The sequence below is a fragment of the Engystomops pustulosus genome, chromosome 3, assembly GCF_040894005.1.
Source record: "Engystomops pustulosus chromosome 3, aEngPut4.maternal, whole genome shotgun sequence".
Classification (NCBI taxonomy): Eukaryota; Metazoa; Chordata; class Amphibia; order Anura; family Leptodactylidae; genus Engystomops; species Engystomops pustulosus.
The window spans coordinates 116,078,775-116,096,283 of NC_092413.1; the positions used below are offsets into that span (position 1 = coordinate 116,078,775).

At 37.6% G+C, this 17,509-nt stretch overlaps 1 protein-coding gene across 2 annotated transcripts in view; it reads left to right on the top strand.

The window, feature by feature from the left end:
- The window catches only part of ASCC3 (activating signal cointegrator 1 complex subunit 3), a 498,380-nt gene that overhangs the window by 405,097 nt on the left and 75,774 nt on the right, over positions 1-17,509 (top strand). For both annotated transcript variants that reach the window (XM_072141894.1, XM_072141895.1), the window contains exons 31-34: positions 6,242-6,379; positions 6,463-6,583; positions 7,262-7,394; positions 9,580-9,705. In XM_072141894.1, the coding sequence (XP_071997995.1) occupies positions 6,242-6,379; positions 6,463-6,583; positions 7,262-7,394; positions 9,580-9,705 (518 nt within the window). The remainder of the gene's footprint in view (positions 1-6,241; positions 6,380-6,462; positions 6,584-7,261; positions 7,395-9,579; positions 9,706-17,509) is intronic.

Below are 17,509 nucleotides of genomic sequence, written 5' to 3' on the forward strand. Positions count from 1 at the left end.
GGGGGAACAGGGCTCCCAGACTTTCACAGCTACTATAAGGTAACAATTGCCACCTATATCCTAGACATCTAGAGATGGAACTAGATCAGAGCCCCACCCAAGCTCTGGGAGCATTCTGGTGGCCTTCACTGCCACCTAACACAGACTTCTCTCCCCTCCTAACACTCATTCTAACCTCATGGCGAAAATTTGCACGCGCCTCAGGACTAATCAAAATTCCAGGCCAACTCACTCCACTAATTGGTAATCCAGCCATTGCTGGAATCTATTCATTAGCTCAAACAGGCCTTCCACATCTTCTTAGAATGAGAAACATTGTCACAGACACAGGAATCAGGGCCCAGAAGGGGTGACGACCTTACTTGGCGTCCCCCCACCAGATGGCTTCTATATTTTCAGATTCGCGACTTTTTCCTCATTGGGAAAGGTGGAACAATTACTGACCAATACCCCATTTGAAGATATTTGCCTTTCGACCTCTGCACCTCCACACGCGATCTCCTTGGTCTATTCCATGTTGACACAGCTGGACATGGCGGACACCCGCCCGGATTGTGCAGTTGCCTGGGAGAGAGAACTTAATAAATCCTTCACTCCTGCACAATGGCAAAAGGCGTTAATCTTGACGCATAAGTCGTCCATTTCCTGTCGTATGCAGGAACAAAATTCTGACCCAATGGTACAGGACTCCAGAAAGGTTACATAAAATGTTCCCCTCTGTCCCAGACACCTGTTGGCGTTGTGGAGCAGGAGTGGGCTCCATGCTTCACATTTAGTGAGAGTATGGTCCCATCCAGGATCTCTGGCGGGCTGTCTTTGACCTCTACAACAGTATCTTCAAGGGTAAATGGCTCTAACCCCTGAGGTGGCGCTTCTATCCATGTATTCTGGAACTATCGCTAAATACAAAAAAAGAGCATTACGCTCTACACGACAAATAATCCCCAGACTTTGGAGATCGACCGAGACACCTACTAGGTTACAGTGGATAGAGGCGCTAGACATAATCAAACAAATAGAGGAATTGAAGGCGAATGATGAGGGCAGATATGAACAATTCAATAACATATGGTCTTCTTGGATTGATTATCGAGACACCCCTGCCTTACGCGATTGGCTAACCTCAGGTAACAGCATACATGATTCATAAACATAGGTATGTGGCAGAAAGCACCTGCGCGGTCCGCCTCCCACCCCCCCTCCCCTCCTCCAAGCCCTTTAATCCCTGTATGTGTTGTCTTGTCTTATGTTTGGCACCCATTTCCAAGTTTTTTTCTCTCCAATTACCTTTGACAGGCCATATGGTGGTTTTGACAATTGTTAATGTTTTAAAAAGTTTACCCTTCTCACCAAATGCGATGTATACCACTACAAAAGTACATATGTACCAATAAGGTAAATGTATACGTATTTCTACATGTTGCAAACCAAACAATATATCGCTACATTTTGTATCACTACGCAACAGCCAATAAAGTTTGATGTTGAACTATAAGAAACTTTATCAATTGTTTTAAACTTTTTTTTCTTACCTGAACGCTTGGTCATACTCTTATTCATCTATAACAGATATATTGCATTGTGTTATGTTCAGTGTGTTATAGCCAGGTCTTGCCTGGAGGCAGGCCCCGGCTCCCAGAAGACATTGTACAGCCCCGGGCTGCCATTAAGGATCGGACCCCGCCAGTGAACGGTGCGGGGTGGGGGACCGATTCTCATCGTGGGTGTTACAGGCGGGCCTTTAGGGGCCGTGCCATAAGCTGGATGTAATAGTACTGCACGTGTTGGCAAGTCACTGTCACCCGTGCAGAACTATTACATTAAATGTCGGTAAGGGGCTAAAAAGCTAGGTAACAAACAAATAAACAAGCTAAGAATGTACATGACACATTGAGAAAGCTTAATTTAATTAATGTGATTTTTCCTGATTGTAAATGAAAATTTTTCCGTAATATTAGCCATTTTGATAGGTTACTAAAATTAGGTTATTGTGTTCCTATAGGTAAACATGCAAATATAGGCATGTGTTAGCAATCAATAAATTCAACATGTACAGTATAAGAAATATGTTGGATAAAAGTTGGTCTCACACTTGATTAAAATGTAAATACAGTAAGTGCATGCTGTAAATTGGGGTAAAGTAATATAATATATTTATAGAATTCTTAAAATTTAGAAGGCATTTACTACGGTGAAAGGGCATCTAGCACCTGGATGAAAGACTCCAGGCTCCATAGGTGTAAATGGAGACTGGAGCCCCACAGGCTCATTTGCATTCTTTATCCTGATGGAAGATGCCCTTTAAAAAATTGAGAAAAGAAATCAACATTCTTAAAACCGATTCCTTATAAGAACTGTAAGCTGCGAGCATTGTGCCAATGGTAAAAATAATTTTGTTTTCTGGAGTGATTTATGTGAAAGTTAGAGGGAGGTCAGTAAGAAGTGACCAGGGCTTCCAGCTGCTATTCTGACAGTATATTCGTACATTCTCCTGCAAAGGGCTCTATCCCTTTCCCAGCTAAATTACTTTGCTTAGCAGAACATGACTAACTGCACCACGGGGCATCTGTACCATACTAGGCTGCAAGCCAGGAAAAAAAGAGAGATTCACTATTAATTTGTTAGAGAAACAATATCCCTGAACAGAAGATTAGCTGAAAAATTGTGTTCCTGTATTGCTATAAAATTGTGTGGAAAAATCAAATGCAGGCTCTCGGCCACTAAGGTTGAAAATGATACCAAATTGTTTTATTTTCAGCCTCTGTGCAACCTTTCCATCAAGTAAAATCATTGTTGTTGTGTTTTTTGTATACTTTACAAATGCAGGGTAAACAGTATGAATGAAGATTTGGATGGTCATAGGTATAAGATTTATCTAGGTGTGCTTCTAGTATTCATCTTGTTATAAATTGCATATTTTAAGAGAACAGTAAGTAGTGGCGATTTACTACATGAAATCATGTAGGAAATTAGGATGAGATCATGTGTTTGTAGTATGTTTGAAGCCAAAAAGTCAGCCCACATTTCCAACATAGCTATTGATTGTCTTTGTCATCGATCTTAACATAAAGCAATAATTTATCAGTAGATAAAGACAGATTTTTGTATTAAAGAAGCGAAAGAATGGGCACCAACTGAATTATCTGCCAAACAATAGTGACTTGAAATATGACCATGAACAACTCTCAAAAAAGACGTGTAATGAAACAAAAACATTTCTTTATTACAGCAAAAAAAAAATTTACTTGCACCACAACATCACCAATATACCTGTGTATACTCGATTATAAGCCAACCCAAGTATAAGCCGAGGTCCCTAATTTTACCACAAAAACCTGGTAAAAGCTGTATTTTTTTTTATTCGCGTATAAGCAGAGTTTGGGTTTTCAGCACATTTTTTGTGCTGCAAAACTAGGCTTATACTCGAGTATATATGGTAAGTTGATACTTCATTAAAATGAATTTAATGGCAGGTGGGACTGATGCACTTGATAATACAGATCAGCTTACTGAACACTGCCCCAGTTCACTCTTCATGAACCCGAAATACAAAATATAAATCAGCAAGCATGTATGTGTAACATTAATACAGACAATAACAATTAATCACAAATTTATTATTATAAGTATTAAATAGGATGTGCAATATCCAAGGATATTGGCCGTGAATGGCAACCAAGATGTGTCTGGTAGCTTTAATGCTTTAAAAGGCAAAGAGACACTTGCACCTATAACAAAAAAACCCACGGGGGAAAGGAGCAGGCTGTGATAAACCCCACTCGTATCGCCACATGATTCGGCTTCCCCAGGGGTCCCCATGCATATACTGTAAGTTATATTATGCAACAACACTGGCTGTGAGGGGCAACCAAGAAGTGCCAGGTACCTTTATAGCTACAAAAGTGTACAAAAAGAGATACTTATACTGCATCTGTTACAAAAAGATGGCAAACATCGGGGAAGAGAGGGAGCAGGTTGTATGTTGCTGCAATATGTCTTTCTCTCTCTCCTAGTGTTTTTGGCAACTTTGTCTGTATTGTCTGTATTGCACATATTGTCTGTATTGATGTTACATATAATTTGGCTGTGGGGCTGTGTTTGGTAAGCTTATATGTATTTTTAAGTGCCTCAGTCCCACCTGTCATCAAATTATTTGGGTTTTTACACTTTTTAATGGTGTTTTCATTTACATTATGGTGCATGTAATTTTTGTGCTGTAGACAGATATTTGTTCACTATTGAAAATCAAAAATACAGTTTCTAGTCAACATAATGTTAAATTAAGGAGGATGCAGCTAATGAAAGCAATAGCTCAATAGAATATACTGATATTGAACATGAACATTTACTGAGGGGACGTCCACAATAAAATCCATTTAAGAGAAACATTTTGAACCCACAACTCATTATTTATGCATTATTTTCCAACCAACATTAAAAAATAATTTTAATAAATTGTTTAATGGACACAATATTGCTATGTATAAATGCCATGTGTGAGTCTGGCATCATATAATGTACATCTACATTTTAAACAATGACTATTTCTAATGACTTCGGACATCAGTGACACTGGCAACTTGGTTCTCTTCCGTTAGTTGTCCATTATGTCTAGTTATCAGATTCTACCTGGTGTTACAATAGTAATAGGACAGAATTGTGTAGAGTCCAAGCGATCTATTAAAAAAGATCAAATGGTTTTATGCTCTCCATTGTAGAGATTTATAGAATAAACCCCATAACAACAGTGCAAACTGAGCTTTAAAGGGGTATTCCAAGAACAAGCATAATTCATATATAAATGGGTCCATAAAATATAAGCTAATATGTAATTAGTTGTTATTTAAAATGTTGCTTCCCTTAGAAGAAAAATGCTGTTGGCATACAATGTTATGAAGAAATAAAATGCTACCGGCCCTTTAATCAGTCCATTGATTTTCTCCCCACGGAGAAGAAACAGGACAGAAGATGTCTGGTGGTCACATGTCCACATCAGGTCATGTGATCATCAATATGTTTGTCTGTTGTTGGTTGGTTGCAGTGCATCTAGTATGGCCAGTGTTATGGTGAGACGTCACCTCAGTTATGTAATGTGCAGTTACATATCATTGCTATAGTAACAGAGCAAGAAAGTCTGCTACATCATCACTGGGAGCAGAGCATAGAGGAAGGGGAAGTTATTGAGAACTAAATGATCATGGGACTTGTAGTTTGCAGTGACTTTCATCTTGGTGATAACTCCACCTACGTTAGAAAGCCCATAAAATTTTGTGAATCATAAAAGCAAAATATTTAAGCTCCATTTTGTGACTGACATTGAGTTTTGTTATATTCATTTATTTACAGCATTATGGGTTTTTGTTTTAGACATTCATATTCCTGGAATACTCCTTTAAGATTGTGGAAGCCTGCAAAGGCAATCTAAGGAATTGCATTCTCCTACCTGACCCATGTCTATGGCCTCTCACTTTACTAAACCAGTTCCTTATTCGGTACTTATGAGGTGCAATGACTCCTAAACTGTGTCTATTCATTCTTAAAGAGACTTATTAATTTTCTGAAGGAGTTTTGTTTCCCTCTTTGACTCTTCTCAGCAGTGAAAGAGTTGTCAACATTCTCTTTAGTTAGTATTTTTACAGAAAAAGAAAATATTTAAATTATAAAAAATGTTTAAAATGTTATAGAAAATGTCAAGTAAAAATGACATAGAATTAGATTGGCAAGTAACAGCATGTACTAGAAAATTTATCTTTTTTGTCTTTTTATTCAGACCCTTTCCCTAAAGCCAAATAATGGATACAGCAAACAAGATTACTGCCTGACATAAAAGCCTTCTACCCATAATTATACAACCCATTCATAACTATTATTTCATAATACCACTTTCACCTACCTGTCTCAGCAGTAGCTCCCCTTTAATAGTGGATAGATCTTGTCTGTTCTAACCTTGCTGCCAGGAATCGGTAGCCCCCCATCCTGCTCTATGTTTCCATATTAATAATTGGCCCTGAGAGTAGAAAACACCTTTAGAGTCAATAAACATTTATTGGAAAGTACAGAACAAGTCATACAAAGAGTATTATCTGAACAATCCAAAAACAATAGAAAACACTTTTAATAGTACCATGTAGTGTCTCCCTAAGAAGAACACCCAAAATGTTATTGCTTCCCTTTAAACAAGTACAATCTAGTTATACTGCCTTCAGTCCTAGTCTAAACCCTTTTCCTATGTTTGGCACAGATGGATGACATCATTGCCACTCTGAGGGATTCTAACTTGAAGCTTACACTGGCATTTGGCATTGGAATGCATCATGCTGGATTACACGAAAGAGATCGTAAAACAGTGGAGGAGCTGTTTGTTAACTGCAAAATCCAGGTATGTTGCTTCTTCAGCTAAGCATTAAATTGAACAAAAATAATCTTCTTTTTCCATTTACCAAGTCTCTTCAAATCTTCCAGGTTCTAATTGCTACCAGTACGTTGGCATGGGGTGTTAATTTTCCAGCCCATTTGGTTATTGTTAAGGGAACCGAATTCTATGATGGTAAAACAAGAAGATACGTGGATTACCCTATTACAGGTGGATATACTCACATAGCCCTTCAATATCAAGTAAACTGCAGCACTGCATGCCAATAGTGTGAAAGCAGATTCATGCTGACCATGTCACCATACTATATACTGCCGGCTTGCTAAATATTTTATGTGTTACAATACATACAGGGTCAAGAAATAGGAGTTCTCCTTATGGAGACTTTGCCAATTAAGTCCACCTTGCAGGCATGTGGATACTTGTAGCCATTGATGCTTCACTGGGGGAAATGTACACACATATTTTCATTCTCCCACATATTTGCATATTTCCCACAATACATACCCGTTGTTGAATGTCATAATGTTGAATGAAAATTCTAGCTCAGGGGAGCAACTAGAAATGTTTGGTCCCTATAGCAAACTTTTTTTTCTAAGTCCCCCAAAACTTTATGTTTTATTATTTCACTTTATCAGCAAACATGCCATACAGTTACTCTAACCACTCTCACTAGTGTGAAAAATGTATAATGTTATACTGAAAGGCTATACTTTAAGGCGCCCACTAAATAATGACCCCCTATCTGCCTTCTATTAACGCTGAATATTTGTTTTCAAATTCCCTGTCATTTGCCAGATGCATATAGCTTATATTGACACAAATCACAGCTGCTATGTTATATTATAAGTCACAATTATGTTTACAAGTTCTGTATTGTGTTATTAGATGTACTGCAGATGATGGGCCGAGCCGGGAGACCTCAGTTTGATGACCAAGGCAAAGCGGTGATCCTGGTCCATGACATAAAAAAAGATTTCTACAAGAAGTTTCTTTATGAACCATTCCCTGTTGAATCTAGGTAAGGAGATAATTACAATCTCAATATTGGTCTTAAACAATGGCCAACTTCAAACGACTATATTTCCTGAACCCTGGCACCTAGAAACACAATCTAGGTGTCATATTAAACCGAAGCTCCCCTTTGATAAAATATCAGGATTGTGTATGGATGATTCACAGAACTGAAGATATACACTCTTAAAGTTGCAATAAAATTTTTACATTTTATATACAGCTTTCTAATTTCCACTGTAACTTTAACAGTGGACGCCTTCATTTCTGTGAAACATCCAATTATCCAAAACACAAGAGTTGCCAGGGTACAGGAGATTTGAAGATGGCCACTGGAAAGACATTTATAAACTTCCTTTCTCCATGGGGCGTGAAGGGGTTAAAACAAGCAATATTATTCATACACTCAATGGGAGCCTCCCATTTTTAAAAGTTATTACTTTAAGCTCCCCTCAAAATTCACTTTTCAAAGTTCTTTTGCTAATTAGTGCCCAAAGGATATAATATTTGGCAGATCTGCATGCTCCAGGTCATCTCCATGCAATATTAAAGGGGTTTTCCTACGAAGTCAAGTTAGGACGTATCCACGGCTGTCTGCTCAATAAGTCTGAAGAGCGGTTAGGGGTCAGTTGGATGGGGCCATAGATGGGGCCTAACTTGCCTTCGTGGGAAAACCCCTTTAAAGTCACCAACATTGAGACTGTAATAACAAAAAAGCTTATTTTCTCACATTTGTAGTCATTTATCAGCTAAAATGTCATTAATAAAACTATCCTATCAAGTTAGTTTCACATGTCATACAAATAAACAAAGTAAAAAATGTTATTATATGTAAAGCTTTTCAAGATATTGTCATTTAACCCCTTATCATCAACATTTGTTTCAGCTTAATGACCAGATTCTATTTTTAGTATCTTGACGGTTCAGAACACTTTTACATATGTAAGAGATTTTGAGACTGTTTTATCTTGACACATTGTACTTGCATTTCTTTCTGAAAAAAATGTAATTTAAAAAAAAAAAAAAACCCTTCATTTTCAAAGTTTGAAATGTTCTGCTTTCCTGGACAGATATCCAGAACACCCAAATATCTTGATAAGCTAACATTTCCAGAATGTCTGCATTGTGATGACATGGTTTTTATGCCATTTATCATTTTTCTAGGATCTTATGAGTCTTAGAACTTTAGGTGCAATTTTTCATGAAAATCGCCATGACTCATGTCTGAGAGACAACTCCGCTTTCAAGTGACTATGAGAGGCCTAAATAATAGTAAACCCCTAAAAATTACACCAGTATAGAAACACCCCTCAATGTATGAAAAACAACTTTTCCGATCCTGGCTGTTGTGCCGGGTCTGGGCTGTGGTAACACAGCCCGGCATCGGCACTTGCAGGACACTAGTTCATGTAATCTTCTTCTGACATCAGAAGAAATACCCTTAGTGATCTCTGTAAAAACCTGATAGGGCGATCATTAATGGGTTAAAGAAGTGCAAGAATTGACATGGACATTTACATGTCATGAAGGGGTTAAGCAACAGCTAATAAATAAAAATGTGAATATTTTGCTCTTTTCTATAATTTTAGTTGGGGCTAATTCATGCAAACATGTTCCATTCAAGAAAGTACCTTTGTTGTTTCACTGATAAGCTGGGACTCCATGCATCATAAATACTTTCATGGTTGGATTCTTCAGCATCGTGTTCTGTGTGTGAAATCCAGCTACCACACTGTCCAGCTTCACAGACCGAGCATGTTCATTTGCACAAGCCATCGTGTTGTTGTCTTTTTCTATAATAATAATAATCTAAAGCTGTATCCTGTATAACGTTATATAAAATGTCTCCCGTAAATGCTAAACATGGTTATAGGTTATTATTGATCTGACAGAAGACAAAATATTTTGTTTTGACATCTGCTACACAATTTTCTTTTTTTATTATTTTCATTAACCAATGTCGAAAATAGCCAAATGCTATGGCCTTATATATCAGTAATTTATAAAGACATATAATTAATTCTACCATATACACTAAAAATAGTCTTAGCTGTATTTATATATTTCTCTAACTGATAAGTATAAATTTGCAGAAAATGACATGTAATAATTAGAACGTGGTACTTTGTGCAGCTGTAAAGTACGTTTTTTAAGATCCACCCTTCAACCTCTGTCCCAATTTTTTTTAACAGTTTGTTGGAAGTCCTGTCTGACCACTTAAATGCTGAGATAGCAGCTGGAACCATTACATCAAAACAGGATGCAATGGATTATATCACATGGACCTATTTTTTTCGTCGGCTGTTGATGAATCCGAGGTAAGATTTCTCTGATTTACTTAAAGGGGTATTCCCATGAAGACAAGATTCTTAACCCCTAGGGGACACAGCCTATTTTGGCCTTAAGGACGCGGTCCCATTTTTCAAATCTGACCTGTGTCACTATAAGTGGTTATAGCTTTGGAACGCTATGAGATATCCAGGGGATTTTGAGATTGTTTTCTCGTGACACATTGTACTTCAAATTAGTTTAAAAATTTGGATGAAATCTTTTGCGTTTAGTTATGAAAAAAAACAAAATTTGGCAAAAATTTTGAAAAATTCTTTATTTTCAACGTTCTAAATTCTCTACTTTTGATGCAGACAGTCATAGCACCCAAATAAATTCATAACTTACATTTCCCAAATGTCTGCTTTATGTTGGCATGGTTTTTTAAGATTCCACATATTTTACTAGAATGTTATGAGGCTCAGAATTTGGGTGCCATTTTTCACATTTTTTGTAAAATCGCCAAAACCCGTACTTAGATGGACCTGATCAACTTCTAATTGACACTGAGAGGCCTAAATAATAGCAAGACTCGTAAATTACCCCATTGTGGAAACTACACCCCTCAACGTATGAAAAACTACTTTTAAGAAGTTTGTTAACCCTTTACGTGTTTTATAGGGGTTAAAACAAAATGGAGGTGCAGTCTGCAAATTGTAATATTTTTTGACAATACACTCATTTTGGGTGGAAAATTAAACATTTAAAATGGATTAAATTAAAAAAGGCTCCACAAAGTTTGATACCCAATTTCTCCCGAGTACATGGATACTCTATATGTGGTGGTAACTTCTGTATGGGCGCACGGCCGGGCATAGAAGGGAAGGAGGCGCCATCCAAATCAGATTTGCTATGTCACATTGTACAGGCTATAATTTTTTTCTTTTTTTTAATGAGGACCTATAGGGGCTTATTTCTTTTGCCACATGAGATGCACTTTTCTGGTATGTAATTTTGGGGCATCTACAGCTAATTGGTGAGATTTAATTAACTCTTTGTTGGTGGAGGAAATGAAAATCATCAATTTTTAGGAAAATTTTTATGTGTTTTTTATTTGGCCGTTAACCATACCATAAAAATAGTATATTATTTTTATTCTATGGGTCGCCACGATTATGAAAATACTTCATTTATATATATTTTTTATTTTTTACCATTTTTACTGAATAAAAAGTAATTTGGCAAAATTGTTGTTAATTTTAGCATCACCGTCTTTCATATGTATAACTTTTTTATTTTTCACCTCACAAATCTGTTTAAGGGCTTATTTTTTGCAAGAATGATAGCTCTTTTTAGTGGTCTTATTTTAGATTGCGTAACTTTTTAAAATCACTTTTTTTAGAGCATTTTTAAAGGGCATTAATAAAAAATCATCTTTTTCAGAGAGAGTTTTTTTAGGTTGTTTTTTACGGGGTTCACTTTGCGGATCTAATAACAATTCTGTTTTATTATACAGATTGTTACGGACGCAGGGATACCAAATATGTGGGGGTTTTGTGTATTTTATTCAATTGTACTGTATAAAAACTAATTTGGAGAAAATCTTATTCATTTTAGCATCACCATCTTTTCATATGCATAACTTTTTTATTTTTTGGCTGACAAATCTGGTTAGGGGCTTATTTTTTGCGAGAACAGTTGTTCTTTTTAGTGGGCTTATTTTAGAGTGCATAAAATTTTTAAAATCACTTTTTAGAGCATTTTTTACAGGGTATTAATTAAAAATTATCTTTTTTCGGAAAGTTTTTTGCGTTTTTTTCCTCCGGCGTTTACCGTGCAGGTCCAGTAACAATTCTGTTTTATTATGCAGATTGTTACGGACGCGGCAATACCAAATATGCAGGTTTTTTTTGTGTTTTTATGTTTTTTATACTTTATTAAGTTTTTAATGGGAAAGTGACATTTTAGGGGCTTATATTTTATGTATTTATTTTTTATTTATTATAATGTGTAGTGTTAACTGTTTTTGCATTTTTTTTTACTTATACATACTTGAACTTAAACCAGTGATGCTCTGATCACTGGTTTAAGTTCAATACACTGCTCTACAATACTATTTTATTGTAGAGCAGTGTAAACTGTCTGAGCAAGCTTGCGCATGCTCAGACAGTTTACAGCCAGACCCGGAAGGGGTCTGGCTGCCATGGAGACCGGGCAGCTCCGGGGCACATGCCAGTCCTCGGAGCTGCCCGGAAGAGGATCGGATCCCCCGGTAAGCGGCACGGGGGATCCGATCCACAGCAGGAACACCCTTACACGCCGCGGTCATGCTTGACCGCGGCGTGTAAGGGGTTAACACCCGCGATCGGAGCCGGCTCCGATCGCGGGTGTTACAGCGCGGTGTCAGCTGTGATAGACAGCTGACAGCCGCTGCTTCTGGTACCGGCTCCGTTCGTGAGCCGGTCCCAGAAGCTAGACGTTATACTACGTCCCGGTGCGCTAAGCATCTAGCCCCGGGGACGTAGTATAACGTCGTGGTGCGCCTAGGGGTTAAATATACTGAGGATAACAAAATAACACATTCTCTAATTCACTGTTATTAACAAAAATACAGAATTTCACAGATCAAGACAGACACAGGCACTTACTCTACTAACAGAGACTTACTCTACAAGCCACAGACAGATAAGGTCTTTATAGCAGGCTGACCCTGTGTTTTATTGATAAGTTGAGAGAGCAGAGGTCAGAGTGTCATTGTGTTTTATGTCCATATCATGGAACTCTCATTTCTTATCTCTTCTTTTCTATGTCCCAGATGCACGTAGAATGTTCAAAAGCTAAATAAAAGTGTAGATAAACCCTGTACCCCTATACTCCAAGTACATTGTCAGCACACATCATCTTATAGCACTAGAGAAATCATGAAGTGTCTGCTTAGAAAGTCCTCACCCACACTCTGCAATTTTACACTGGCCATCACTTGTAGGAGTTAAGACAGCAATAAAAGTGAGTAAAATTGTAAAGTAAGGAGGTTAAAAATGATCTTGTGTAAACATCACTTGTGGATTAAAATTTGAGAATTTTCTTTCATGGGCGAACCCCTTTAAAGAGGTCTTTAATGTTGTATCCATATGTGACTGATGGATGCTACTTTGATGAAGTTTCTTATGGCTCCTTGTCCCTTTGACAGTCAAATGCAGACTGTCGACAGTGGTTGGGATTTTATGTTAAAAGTGAAGAAATAAGTTATATACACTATATGCATAACTCCCATTCACTTTAAAGGGAGTTGCAAAAATACAAAACTTAGCTTTATGATGTGTATTGGATATCTAAAATCACAATTTAGCACTAAAAGTACCCGCTTGATAAGAACCTGTTGGATGGAGCATCATGGCTTGATATTGGAGATAGGTGCAGATCCACTAGTGGGATATACAATACATTTCTTTTGTGTACTTCACCCAGGTGGTAGATTTTCTTTAAGATCATTGTATAATGTGTTTAGAAATTCATTTAAGCACCTTCTGATTTTATCATCACTATTGCTTTCCTGCTGGTGTTTACTAACCTGTTTTTTAACCTTTATTTTTGTACAAATGAAAGGAAACCTACCGTGAGTAATCTATCATCGGAAGTAGATCTAGATCTGCCTGCCTCTGCCCTAATCTGTAATTTAATAGTCCTGGAACCTTACCTTTTAACAACTTTATTTTAGTAATATGTAAATAAACTTCAGAGGCTACTGGAGCGTATACTAGCCTCCCCGAGCACTGGGAGCTAAGGCTACTCCTCTGTGATTTCATCGGGAAGGCGAAATCTGTCACCATGATAGCCTCGGGTCGTACAAAGACCAGAGGCTGTCATGTTTTGGGCTATATGTTACAATGTGCGATTTGTACATTGTAATAGATGATGTGCAACATCCCCATATACTGCCATACTTTAGTATGGCAGTATATGGTAGGATCAATCAGACAACCTAGGGTTAAAATACCCTGGGGTCTGAAAAATAGTCTGATGTATCAAAATATAATAACGGTTATTTAACCCCGTAATGGAAAATAGTCAAAAATGCCAGTTTTTTGCCATTTTGCAAAAAAGAAAAGTAATCAAAAGGCTGTACAGTCCTCAAAATGGTAGCATTGAAAACTTCATCAGAAGTTTGAAGAAAAATGTGCAGTACTCGGTACAGAACACCATACACCCCCATTATTGTCTGTAGCTACAAAGTATTTCTTAAGAGAATTTCTTTAAGACATTTGACCATTCAACACTGTCATTGTTATATACCACTAAATATAACAACCCAGATTACAAGCAAATAGTGCTGTACAAATGCCATAAAAATGAATATGACTATTAAGTAATTTATTAAAATACAATAATGTAAACCATACAAGCAAAATGTGCATTTGAGGTATAGTGAATAAACTTCCAGCGATGTATGACATTTACATTGTTCTATCATAGCTGAACAATGTGTTCCAATTACAATGTCAAAGCAGCTTAATTGTGAGTTAGGAAAAGCTTTACAACAGGCTTTAATCTGCTGTGGTTGTACCAAGCATCAAAGGGTTACATGTCTATGTGTTGCCTGTAATAAGGGGCTTTAAATTTGCTCAGTAAGTATCTCTAAGTGACATATCCCTGTTTGCTCTCCCTGCTTTGTTGATTATTTTCCACATCTGTTGAACCACAGTGCACTATTGTCTGTGAAATGGATTCTTAAGTGAGTAATTGAGCATCTGATTTGGAGGGTGTGGCTGCTGGCAGGTGGCAACATCTATAGGAATGCCAAAGCGCCACTTGCTGAATAGGCAACTAATGAGGCGCACAGGGGGAAAGCTCCATAACAGTCATTCCATTAAGTCACTACATGATTGGCTTCTAAGGAAAGTTCATTTGCAAGTCATGTAGTCTTTTAGAACGGACAACTTTGTGGTGCATTGTAGTATAAACATGTAGTTTCACCCAGATAATAAATTAGAGCCACTTCTATAAGATGATACTCTATGAGCTCTTCTTCCACATTATAGAGCTCATAAACACAATATTAATGTTACCTTAGTGTGGGGCACTGTATGAGTTTGTTATCACTTCACTTGTTATCACTTCCCACAAGGAATCTCATGCAGACACTGAAAAGACATACAGTTGCACATAGTAGTATTAAATCTTTATTATATTTTTTCATATACTGACACACCTTACAAAACATGTGGGGACATATACAAACATATCAAGGCATTACACAGAAATCACATGGTGAGATGTAATAATGAGATTGAGAACCCTGCTTGCAAGTGCTTACAATCTGCTCACTTGCATTAAACAAGCTGATGCAAACGACTACTGAACAATCACTTACCAAGTGTTGTACCACACTGTACAATAGCAATGTTTTTTGTACCGTAACACAGCAAGAAATTGGAAATCATCTTGAACAAACACTCCTAAGAATGTGTTCCTGATCTTTGCCTGTTGGGTCACCCCATCTCTATTTTCTATTATCTAATAATTCCTTGGAATCCAGTTTATTTTCCAAGCATGGTCTACTGGTCAACTTCCTTCTGAGAATGGGGGTTATTTCTGTGGGCAAGCTGTATTGACAGGGGTAATGGTGCTGATGAAAGCAGGGGGTTACAATGGTATTTGCTTTGGGTCAGATCTGCAAATTTCAATGGGGGATGGGTTCTCTAATTTATACATGTGTGTGGGCTGGGAGAATAAATGTGAACATGTTTGTAGTGGTCAGGGAGAGTAGTAGGTTAGATGGAAAAATTATGCCAATTTAAATATGGAGATGTGCTGCAAACAAAAAAGTACTTATATGGCCTCAAGAGCAATGCAGTGAAACCGAAAGGCTGATGTCCACATTGCGGGTTCAGTCACATTTGCCCTTTACGCAGATATGTGTTACACAGACCCTTACGTTGCCTATACACTCTGATGTAAAAGGGAATATGGTGCATTCAATAGAAATACTAAGTCTACCCTAAAGTATGGGGAAGCAGGTACCTTATATACTCGAGTATAAGCCTAGTTTTTCAGCACAAAAAATGTGCTGAAAAACCCAAACTCGGCTTATACTCGAGTCAAAAAAATAAATATATCTAAACTCACCTTTCCGGCAACCCCTGTATATCTTCTGTGCGATCTGTCCGGCAGGGTCTGGCAGGCTACATACACTGGGGCAGGGTCTGGCAGGCTAAATACACTGGGGCAGGGTCTGGCAGGCTATATACACTGGGGCAGGGTCTGGCAGGCTATATACACTGGGGCAGAGTCTGGCAGGCTATATACACTGAGGCAGGGTCTGGCAGGCTATATACACTGGGGCAGGGTCTGGCAGGCTATATACACTGGGGCAGGGTCTGGCAGGCTATATACACTGGGACAAGGGCTGGCTGGCTATATACACTGGGGCAGGGGCTGGCTGGCTATATACTGGGGAGGCTGTGACCAATGCATTTCCCACCCTCGGCTTATACTCGAGTCAATAGGTTTTCCCAGTATTTTGTGGTAAAATAGGGGCCTCGGCTTATACTCGGGTCTGCTTATAATCGAGTATATACGGTAATTACTCCTGTATGGTTGTGTCAAATTTAATAGCCTTATTAAAAGAATTCTATTTTTCAATATGTTCTGTGGTCATAGGCTAAAAACACTATTGCCTTGCCATGTGGCATCTTAGGCTCCACATGCATTGGTTTAATAGGATGCATTAGGGAACTCTCATTCTTATTCACAGACCTCAGAGATTTATTTATTTTATGTGACTTTGGCATCAATCTTTAATTTACATTTTTCCCTTCTCCTCTCCGGTTTTACAGATATTCTTGATACATCAATTTAGAGCAACTGTGAAATAGCTGACATGTTTGGTACATAATGGAATAATAGGGGCAACAAATCATTATATTTTTCAGACAGCTTAGATCTATTGGGTTAGTCTTTCCAGTAATAGTTATCACTATTCAGGACGTGGGTTCATTTCCACGGCTTTGTAGTATTGCATATTTTTCACTATGTCACCATAACTTATATTTTTGGATGCGTCAAAAACATTTCTCTGCAAAGTAAAAATAAGGGTTGTAGAGGCCATTATTTTTATAATACATAATATTTTCTAATACATTATATTGTAAACCGTTCTAAAATGTAAAAAGTATTGCACATATCTTCTGTAAATAGAATAGAAAGAAATGGGTCAATAGAATATTCCACACCTCAATAAGTGGTCCCTAATCATTCTGAACTTGGTCTGGTGATATGTGGTACAGTCCAGATATGGGTAGATGATATAACAAATCATTTGTTTTTGACAGGTAATGAAGTCATTATTCAAGTACAACTGTAAAGTATCAAAACCTTTGCCTAACTTTGCACAAAGCAAAAATAAGCAATTCTAACATTTACTCTAATTAGCTTTTTGTTGGCGTTTGGCTGCAAGCACAAGTTTTACCTTGCCCCTCCAGGCTGCTTTCCTTCCGTCTGTAAACATAGGAATCTGTACAGGACAGCTTAACCCCTTATCACCGACACTAGTTTTCAGCTCAATGACCAGACTCGATTTTTCAAATCTGACATGTATCATGATAATTGGTTATAACTTCGGAACGCTTTAACATATCCCGGTGATTTTGAGAATGTTTTCTCGTGACACACTGTACTTCATGTTAGTTCTAAATTTAAGTGATAAGTTTTGCGTTTCGTTTTGAAAAAAAATGAAAATTTGCCAAAAGTTTGTCAAAATTCTTCATTTTCCAAGTTTGAAATGTTCTGCTTTCCAGACAGGAAATAAAACTACCCAAAAAGCTTGATAATTAACATTTACGGAATGTCTTCTTT